The following is an 11,097-nucleotide window of genomic DNA, read 5'->3' on the forward strand; positions in this document are numbered from 1 at the left end:
CGATACCAACTTTTTATGAGGCCCCTCAGAACCCTGTTTAGTCAATTATTGTCTTTGTCTTGTTGCTAACAAATTATTGAGAACTACTTCTTCACTATAAGCTTTGATATACCAACACACAGTTCGGTTACAAAGCTTGCAAGCATTGCATTTTTCACTCTTCTCCTTCATATCTTAAATTTCTGATCACTTGTTGAGATCATATCATGGCTGGTACACTTGTTGGTGGAGCTTTCCTCTCTGGCTTCATTAACGTCGTCTTTGACAGGTTCCTTACAACTGATGCTGTCAACTTGGTCTTGGGCAAGAAACTTGGCCCTGACTTGGTTCAAAGGCTGAAGACTGCTCTGTTGGGTGCTGAAGGTCTTGTTGCTGATGCTGAGATGAAGCAGTTTGGTAATTCATCTGTAAGGAAGTGGCTCGATAGTCTCCGGGATGCTGTTTACTGTGCTGAGGACTTGCTCGACACTGTCCTCGCCAAAGCCGCCACTCAAAAGGAGCTAAGTTCTTCCTGGTGGTCCCCTAGCTTCTTCATCAACCGAGATAGAGATGACATGGTAGACAAGATAGAAGGGGTGGTTACACGAATTGAGGATCTTGGAAAACAAAAAGATTTCCTTGGTCTTGAAAAGATTCCCACTGGTAGCTCATCATGGAGGACTCCATCCACTTCTCTTGTAAAAGGGAGTGTGTATGGCAGGGAGGATGACCAGAAGGCCTTAGTGCAGATGCTGAATGACAACAATGAGCATCACCTCTCTGTGATCGCTATTGTTGGCATAGGTGGGGTTGGTAAAACAACTTTAGCCCAATGGGTGTACAACAACAAGGAGTTTATGAAGGGATTTGATCTGAAAGCATGGGTTTGCGTTTCGGAGAAGTTTGAAGTTGTTGAGACTACAAGGAATGTCATAAAGCAGCTCCATGGAGGTTCTTGTAGTCTCGATGATTTCAATTCACTTCAACATACTTTGAAAGGAGAATTGTCCAATAAGAAGTTTTTCATTGTTCTTGATGATGTTTGGAGTGATGATGGTGACAAATGGAGTAATTTTATGACCCCTTTCCAACAAAATGGGAATAAGGGAAGTATTGCTCTTCTGACTACTCGGGAGGAAAATGTTGTTTCTGCAGTTCGAAATTGTCAGCCTTATTTTCTCAGGAAGTTGTCGGAGGACTATTGTTGGTCAGTGCTTGCAGAAAATGCATCTTTTCCACAGTCAAATGGGAGAGCAGCACTTGAAGAAATAGGAAGAAAGATTGTCAAAAAGTGTGATGGCTTGCCATTAGCTGCAGAAACACTTGGTCACTTGTTACGTACTAAGCATGATATTGAGGAATGGAACAAGATACTAATGAGTCATATTTGGGAATTTCCGGTGGAGAAGAGTAAGATTATTCCAGCATTACTGATAAGTTACTTCCATCTTTCTCCATATTTAAAGCGTTGTTTTGTTTATTGTGCTTTGTTTCCCAAGGATTTTCAATTTGAAAAAGATGGATTAATACTTTTGTGGATAGCAGAAGATCTTTTACCACCACCAAAGAGAGGAGAGAGTTTAGAAGAAGTTGGTTGTGAGTGTTTTGATGAACTTACTTCCAGATTATTTTTCACAGAGATTCAAGATGATGACGATCATTATTTTGTGATGCATGATCTGTTGCATGATTTAGCAATATTCCTTGCTGGAGATTTCTATTGCAACTCAGAAGAACTTGGTGAAGAGGAGGAAATAAGGATTCAGACTCGGCATTTGTTTGTAGATTTACGTCGTTGTAGCTCAAAACTTTATAATTCTATTTCTAAAGTAGAATCTTTGAGAACATTATTATTGTTTGGCGATTTCTCATCTCCCAACTGCAACTTGTGACATATTATCAAAGTGTAAATACTTGAGAGCTTTATCCTTTAGTAAACTTAATGTGGTGCTTGATTCAATAGGAGAATTGATCCATCTACGCTACTTGGATCTCTCTTGCACTAATATTAAGACATTGCCAGAGTCTTTGTGTAAGTTGTGTAATTTGCAAACATTGAAGTTGAATCATTGTTCTAATCTAAGTATGCTGCCTAGTGGCTTGCATAATCTTGTGAGTTTGCGGCATCTTGATATTAGGAAAACTTTGGAAGAAATGCCCAGAAAAATGAGCAAATTGAATCAATTGCACGTTTTAAGTTTCTTTATCATGGGCAAGCACGAAGAGAATGGAATCCAAGAGTTAGGAGGGCTTGCAAATCTTCATGGATCCTTTGAGATTAAGAAATTGGAAAATATTGTGGATGTGAATGAAGCAAAGAGCGCAAAGGTGATGGATAAGAAGCACATTGATGAATTATGCTTGGAATGGTCTCCAAGTAATGATTTGGTTTCAAGCACACAAAAAGAAAGAGACATGCTCGATAACTTGCAAATGCACAGTGGGTTGAAAGAGCTGAAAATAAGGGATACAAGGGTACAATATTTCCAAATTGGATTGGGCATTGTGCCCACCAAAACATGACAAGTGTATCTCTAGAGTCTTGTGACAATTGCTGCATGCTGCCTTCGCTTGGACAGCTGCCATCTCTTAAGTCCCTGTGCATTGAAGGTTTTGATCAGCTGAGGAGTATTGGCGGCGAGTTTTACAAGAATGAAGGAGATCATCATGCTTCACATATTGCACCATTTCCCTCACTAGAGACATTGGAATTTCATTATATGGCATGTTGGGAGGTGTGGCACGTATCTGAGTCGGAATCATTTCCTCAACTTAGGTGGCTTCAAATAAGAGAATGTCCAATGTTGAAGAAAGAGATGCTTAATCAGGTATTCTTCAAAATTGTTTCTTCTTTGTCGGATGTTTCCAAAGTTCGCAAACTACGTATAGGCTACTATATAGAATAGCACAACGGCATGTATCTTGATGGGGATAGTTTATCAATTGAGGGACGTGAATCTGTGAAGGAGTCTGCATTTAAGGCAATGATGAGCATCAACCATCTAACTTGCCTCCAAGAAATACACATCTGGAGGTGTAGCAAACTAGAATTCCCCCAGCTACAGCTGCAGAAGTATGATTTGGTAGAACTAAAAATACATTCCAGCTGTAATTCACTGACCTCGTTGTCATTGGAATTCTTTCCCAATCTCAAGAATCTGGAGATAGAAGGGTGTAGGAATCTGGAATCAGTGTCAATGTCAGAGGCACCACACGCTGCTCTTCAACGTCTCTCCATCAGTGGATGCTCCAAATTAGTGTCATTTGCAGGAGAAGGACTGGCTGCACCCAACTTGACTCATCTTCAAGTCACAAATTGTGAGAAGTTGGAGGCATTACCACGTGACATGAAGAGTCTACTCCCAAGTTTACAGTCTCTCGAGATATATGGTTGCCCAAACATTTGCAGGTTGCCAGAGGGTGGTTTGCCGCCTAACTTGAAATCACTTGAAGTGGAAATTGGCGAGCAACAGATGAGGGATCTATCATGGATGGGTAACTTGCACGCCCTCACTCATCTTACTATTGATGGGTGGAAGAACATAAAGTCATACCCAGAGGTGGGTTCGCTGCCTCACCTTCCCTCCCTTACCACTCTCAAGATATGCTGGTTCAAGAATCTGGAGACATTGGTCTGCAACTAGCTTCTCCGCCTCACCTCCCTTCAAAGCTGGAGAATATGGAAGGACAAAAGCTGCCTCCCTCTCTCTTGCTACTCAAAATTGAAGGGTGTCGTTTGCTGGGAGAACACTGCAAGAACAAGCATCAACTAATCTGGCCCAAAATTTCCCACATCCCTGACATTAAAGTCTTCTAAACAGAGATTTCTGAGCAGGTAATTCTCTAATCTTCATGATTCACACATGCACAACTGACAAGTCATACTTATTAATACATATTTTTCGATAAAATTGCATCTACAGAGGAACATAAGAATTAATTACCATGAAATAAAAATTGAAAGACAATTAATATCTTTTTTCGTGTATCCAGCACTTAAGAATTTCTTCTGATATATTAAACAATTGGATGAATCAAATTTACTGTTTTTACCATCCTCTGCAGGTAGCTTCTACCGAGGTACAAGTGCCCAGATGGCTAAGATTTCAGCACATATTCTTTATATAAAACAAACCATACTTACATTACCTTCATTCAATATTGGACAATGAATTCTTGGGGTACAATATGGAGTAATTTTATGAATTCAATATTGCACAAAAATATATAGATCGTAAAGACCCCTTTCCAACAAATTGGTCTTTATATAATATTGGGGTACAACATGGACTTACGATCTATATATTTTTGTGCAATTAAAAAATAACGCATAAAGACCAATATTACACAACTGAAAATTAATCCTACCCTTTTCAAGAATTCACCTCATGAGAATTTAACAGTGAATTATTTTTTCTTATAATTTCTACATAGTTCCATTCATTCAAAGGTAATCAATAACCATGGATTACTATGCCGACATTAAAGTTGCATTATCTAGCCTTATGTGCATGAGGAGACCATTATTGCAGCAAAAATCAACTTTTCTAAGGATTTTTATTGTGTTGAGTTACAAAAATCTAATGCAGGTGGACTATGTTTGAAATTAGCTAGCAATGCATGAAAGACAAGTATAAGCCGTGGACATTGCTAATCCCAGTCAAAGTCCAGAAGAGACACTTCAATTGCAAGCAAACATCCAAAGCAATAAATAAAGGTCAAAGATATGTTGTGCTAAAAGCGTCATAATAATTTGGAAACATGTATTCACCATGCAGGGAGAACTTATATTTAAGGATATGTAACAAATAGTCTAAACAAGAGTTAATACTCAAATTCGTCCCTGAAAGATCATACGATCTTTATTTTCATCATCGAATGGTTTTTTTTAATCAAATTAGTTCCTGAAAGATAAAATGTAAGTCAAATTAGTCCTTCTGTTAGTTGGATGATGACGTGGCACGTTAAGTGCCACGTGGCAGGTCAGCGACATGTGGCACTTGACATGTAAAAAAGTTTTTAATAGTCAAAATAGTCCTTGAAAGTCCAGACATAAATCATTTTCATCCCTCAAATTTTAAAAATTAGTCAAACTAGTCCTTATATAATTTTTTTTTATTTTTTCTTCATAATATTAAATTTGAAATATTTTTTGATACTACTAATTTTAATAGAAATGTAATTGACAAACAAAACATTAGTAATCGTATCTTTTCTTCTTAAAAATATTTTCAATAAAATTATCTCTCTCCTTTAATTCTTCTCAAAATCTCTCTTATTCTTTTCTATTCTAAAACCTTTTTCTTACATTATTATATATATATATATATTCAAAATTAAAATGTATGTATTTATTAACCTAAACAAAGTTATATGCTCAAAATTAAAATTTATGTATGTTAAACTAATGTAATAATGTAAGAACAAGGTTTTAGAATAGAAAAGAATAAGAGAAATTTTGAGAAGAATTAAAGGAGAGAGATAATTTTATTGAAAAAATTTTTTAAGAAGAAAAGATACGATTACTAATGTTTTGTTTGTCAATTATATTTCTATTAAAATTAGTAGTATCAAAAAATATTTCAAATTTAATATTATGAAGAAAAAATAAAAAAATATTATATAAGGACTAGTTTGACTAACTTTTAAAATTTGAGGGATAAAAATGACTTACGTCTGGACTTTCAAAGACTATTTTGACTATTAAAAATTTTTTTACATGTCAAGTGACTCGCTGACCTGCCACGTGTCATTGACCTGCCACGTGGCACTTAACGTGCCACGTCATCATCCAACTGACAGAAGGACTAATTTGACTTACATTTTATCTTTCCGGGACTAATTTGATTAAAAAAATTATTCGAGGACGAAAATGAAGATCGCGTGATCTTTCAGGGACGAATTTGAGTATTAACCCGTCTAAACAAATTAAAGACTTGAAATTTGAAAAGATTAAACTAGGAGTATTCATGGATCGAGTATAACCGGATTTGATGTGATCCAGATTCGGCCGAAAATATATACCAAACCTATTTGTTAGACCCGAACCCGGTCCTAGACCTGATGAGACCTACACACTTTCGGGCCATAGTTATACCGAGTGAAAATCGAGCTGTTAACATTACATTGCCTTGATACCTTCTTGTAAGCTAACATGTGAAAATATCCAAATTTTCAATACTCCAACCATGATTTGACATGGTAAAATTCACTTAAAAAAATATTACAAGAACCAACCATTCTCCAAAATTAAAGCATAATCACAATCAATACTAATATTGTCTAATAACACCAAATATTTAAGTCAATACAAATAACACAATATTATGCACTAGTCTAAAGTCTTATGCATTCTAAACATAAAATATTAACTTATAGTCTTATAATGACTAATAAATTAGGCTGCGTTTGTTTCTGAGAAGAGGACAAGACAAGACACTGAGAACAAGATACAAAGGATAGAGACACAAAATTTTGTGTTCTTATATTCTGTTTGGTGATAAACTAGAACAAATTATGAAATCCAATTTATTCTCATTTTTTTCATTTAAAAAATTTGAGAAGAAAAATATATTAATAAAAAATATAATTATAAAAAATTAACAAGAATAATGAAAGAAAAAATAAAAAATAAGTTGTGTCCCTTGTTAGTGTCTCTGTGTCTTTCCTGTTAGGATGGACACAAAATATACTAATTCAGTGTCCCTGGACATAATGTCTATGTCTATGTCTCATCTGTCAAACACGATTTTGTGTCTCCGTGTCCCTGTCTCAGTGTCCTATCTTTGAAAACAAACGTAGCCTTATAGTCTTATAATGACTAATAACATTAATTGCGTATGATGACCGGGCTGCCGGACCAGGTCCGGGTGACCTGGGCTATGACCCGGTCCCGGTCTCACTCACTTTCTAGATTTCATTTCTTTTCCTCGGGTCACTTCGGGCCCGGGTCTTCATGGTCCAAAATCCTTCGGTCCCTGGCCGGGTCTTCTGGCTGAGGCGTGCACACCCTTGTATTAAAGTACAAGGACAAAAGCTTAAGGACTAAGGAGTATGAATTAGGATAACAACCAAACAGGAGGACAAAAGAACTAACAATAGTCTCTGGGAACTTCCATGGTCCAAGTCGAAGATGCCGATATCTTGAGCAACAGGATCGTAAAATGATTATTGCAACCCTATTTGGTTATCTGTAAACCAAATCTGATTTCCTTTGCTTAGAAAAGGCACATGAATTCAGAAGAATTAAATCCAATCACTAGTATATAGTTACCTAAATTATCTAATGTTGACCACTCTTTTCTGTTTCTTTTTAACTCATAGATATCGAATTTGAAAGTTTCATCTTCTTTGCTTTTTCTCACTGTATATCTTACCAACATCAATAAGCTTCCATTGGCGCACCCAATAAGATATTTAGGCTCGAGAGGGCCTACAGGAATTTCAGATGGAGATCTGGTTTCATGGATTCCTCCCTTAAGCCCTGCTCTTGTCTTTGTATCAAATTCATATAGCTGCCCCTCTTCGTTGATGGCATATATCTTTTCTTGAAAACATATTACGTCTTCAAACTCCTTATCTCTTGTTGGAAATTCTACCCATCTCATATTGCCAGGCTTGTAAAAGGCTAGTCTCTGGTTAGGTCCGAATATCACCACCGCCATAAAATTTTCAATGTCATGCTCAGGAGATGAGTTTATAATAACCTTATAAACTTGGAATCTATGCACTTTATCTCTATCCACGGTGCTCCTAATATCATGAAAATCCCACAGTGTGTATTCATTCCCATGATTATCAGGCTGGTAATCAATTATATCGGGTAAAGTTGAGACTGGAGGAAGATCAAAACTACGATTTGTAAATGGATTTAACATTTGCATAGTACCATCAGATATGCATTGGACAATCAACCATCCATGACCAGAACCGTGGATGAACTTGTTGTATGACTGCATCTCTGGCAGCATGACATGGTAAATATCTTTCTCTTCAAGGGCACAAGTATCAAGAGTTTCATCATCTGCATCAGCTAATTGCATGAGATGATGAATCTCCTTGTCTTCGTACGAATGATTCTGGACAGTTTCCTCAGGCAACAATAACCACGGAATTTTGTTTCCATTGGGTTTGGAAGTTTCAAGCTCCATTCTTTGCAAACAAATCGAAGTTAGATGTAATCATCGTAGGCATGGAACCGTTTTAAAATTTCTTTCAACAAATCTTCATCAATGTCTGCCCGTCAATTAATCTCGTCCATGTCTTTGGCGCAAGCTATGTTGAGTTACAAAGAGTCAGATCTTAAAAAAAAAGGGCCAGAATTTGAAAATTCATAGAAATTAAAACGTCAATTCACTCCACCCACAAATAAAACTACAAACACGAAAAATGATTCATAATAATCGTTAGAACCAAACCCTAGAAAAAAGTCACTTTGTGCTGCACCGAAGAATCATAAGCATAATTCAACCAAACCATATGAAGCCATATAGGAAATTCAATGCAGAATTGTGGCAATGTTTTTATTTTGATTCAATAACAGCAAAACAACAATTCACCAAAACAAATACAACATATTGGATTTAAAAATCAATCTCAACAGAATTAATAAATTAAACAATTGAATTTATAACTCAATCTCAACAGAATTAATTCAATATCAACGGACTGAATTCAAATAAAAATTCAAAACATTAATATCCCAAAATTCAGCAGAATCATTGACGAACCGGATTCCTGCTAGTAAAGAATTTTACAAAAATAATCATGTTGTAAGTATAGTTTCTAAACCAACAGAGAATCCTTTCGTACAAAAAACTTGTTTGTCACTTAAGCAAACCCAATAAAAATAAATAACCGAAGTATTCAAACCTCGGGTCGTCTCTCAAGGAATTTCAGGGAAGTATGATTTATTATTGGTTATGGAAAAAGGTATATTTTGGGGGGTTTTTGAATTAAAGAACAATTAAATTAAATGATAAGAAAAATAAATTAATAATTAAAAAAACTCTTGGCAAGGTATGAGAACTGAAAATCTCATCCTAGTTATCCTTATCAGGTGTGATGAGAATTGTTATTGCTCCCACTTAGTTAACCCTTACTAAATAAAGGAAAGTCAAGTGGACTAATCAACTTGATTTCTCAAGTCCTAGTCAACTCCTATGGAAAGACTAGCTTTAGAGGGATCCAAATCAATCAGCAATTTCTAATTTTCAATCAATAGCTGAGTTTGACAACTCAAGTATCACCAATTACTTAACCAAAGCCAAAAGAGAAAAAATCTAAATTATTTATATCATAAATAGAAGAAAGCAATCATGAATATGAAATACCTCAAATTGCATTAAATAGAATATTCAAATCTAATATGAAGAGTTCATAAGCCAATTTGGCAACATAAGTAATTAACAAATAAAAGCATTAGAATAAATAAAAGTAGAATAGAAACATAAATTAAAGGAACATTGAACCTGGAATTGGAGAAATAACCATACTCTAAGAGAAATCCTAATTCTAAAAACCTAAGAGAGAGGAGAGAGCCTCTCTCTCTAGAAAACTACATCTAAAACCTAAAATTATGAATTATGAATGTTATCTTTATGAATGAATGGATTCCCCCACTTTATAGCCTCTAATATGTGTTTTTTGGGCAAAAAACTGGGTCAAAAACATCTCAGAAATCGCCCCCAGCAATTTCTGATACATCCAGCACATGGCAAGGTCACGTGGGAGCGTTGTCCATGCGTTCGCGCGGATTGAGTTTTTGCCAGGTCACGCGTGCGAGTCACCTATCTTCGGGACAGCTATGGCAAATATATCATTGCGAAGCCCCTGATGTTAGCTTTCCAAAGCAACTAGAACTGCCTCATTTGGACCTCTGTAGCTCAAGTTATGACCGTTTTAGTACAAGAAGGTCAAGCTGGACAGCTTTAGCAGTTCCTTGAGTTTCTTGTATTCCTTCCACTTTTTCATGCTTTCTTTCCATCCTCTAAGCCATTCCTGCCCTGTAGTCTCTGAAAATACTTAACACACATATCAAGACATCGAATGGTAATAAGAGAGGATTAGAATTAGCTGAATTAAGACCAAAGAAACATGTTTCCAATCATAGCACAAAATCAAGAAGGAAATTGTAAAACCATGCATTTTGTATGGATAAGTGTATGAAAGATTGATAAAATTCACTCAATTGAGCACAAGATAAACCTTAAAATAGTGATTTATCAACCTCCCCACACTTAAATATTAGCATGTCCTCATGCTAAGCTCAAGAGAAGCTATAAAGGGTGAATGGGGAAAGTAAGAATGTATGAAATGCAACCTATCTGTATGAATGCAGCTAAATGCAAAATGCTTTTACCTACTTAGTGAAAAGTAAATAAATCTTTCAAGAACAAATATGAACTGGATTTCACTAATTCAAATCATAAAAATGAAGTACAATTAGACTTGCAAGAAGAAGATAGCTCATGAAAGCCGGGAACAAGGAATCGAGCATCGAACCCTCACCGGAAGTGTATACACTCTAATCACTCAAGTGTTTAAGGTTCGATCTCTCAATTCTCTACTAATCTTGCTTTCTAAGGCTTGCTCTTCTTCTACCAATCAACAAAGAATTAATGCACAGATACACATATCAAGAGGTCTTTTAAGGGTTGTAATGGGGTTAGGGTCAAGGTAGGATTGTATTTGGCCAAGTGGACTAAAATCTGAATCCTTAATTAACTTAAACTTTCCACCTAACTTTAGACAATCCATGTAATCATAATACCACATCTAACTATCCATTAACCATGTTTTCCACATATTCATGCATCCTAATTTCAAGTACAGTACATATGCATTGCTTTCACCATTTACTTTGGAGCATTTTGTCCCCTTTTACTTATTTGCTCTTTTTTTCTTTTTTTTCTCCTTTATTTATTTATTTATTTATTTTTTTATATATATAATTTTTTTCTCAATGCATATGATTAAATTATTGAATGCATGAACATGTCCTAAACATTTCTTTCACATTTTCATAAAGATATATAACACCCAATTCTTAAACCAAACATTTTTAAACCCACTTTTCCCCACACTTAATTCATGAGCACTCTCACTAGTCTAAGCTAA

General features: G+C 35.7%; 2 protein-coding genes across 2 annotated transcripts; one reads left to right on the forward strand and one right to left on the reverse strand.

Annotated features, from left to right (window-relative positions):
- LOC107645700 (putative disease resistance protein At3g14460) lies at positions 1-4,177 on the forward strand. Its single transcript, XM_021105455.1, has 5 exons — positions 1-1,867; positions 1,914-2,454; positions 2,559-2,807; positions 2,886-3,814; positions 4,045-4,177. The coding sequence occupies exons 1-4, from the start codon at positions 207-209 to the stop codon at positions 3,621-3,623; spliced, it is 3,189 nt and encodes a 1,062-aa protein (XP_020961114.1). The 5' UTR covers positions 1-206; the 3' UTR covers positions 3,624-3,814; positions 4,045-4,177.
- Positions 7,197-8,129, reverse strand: LOC107646380. The gene has a single exon (XM_016350567.1). It carries the CDS (start codon positions 8,127-8,129, stop codon positions 7,197-7,199), a length of 933 nt encoding a protein of 310 aa, XP_016206053.1.

Source organism: Arachis ipaensis, chromosome B06, assembly GCF_000816755.2.
Source record: "Arachis ipaensis cultivar K30076 chromosome B06, Araip1.1, whole genome shotgun sequence".
NCBI lineage: Eukaryota > Viridiplantae > Streptophyta > Magnoliopsida > Fabales > Fabaceae > Arachis > Arachis ipaensis.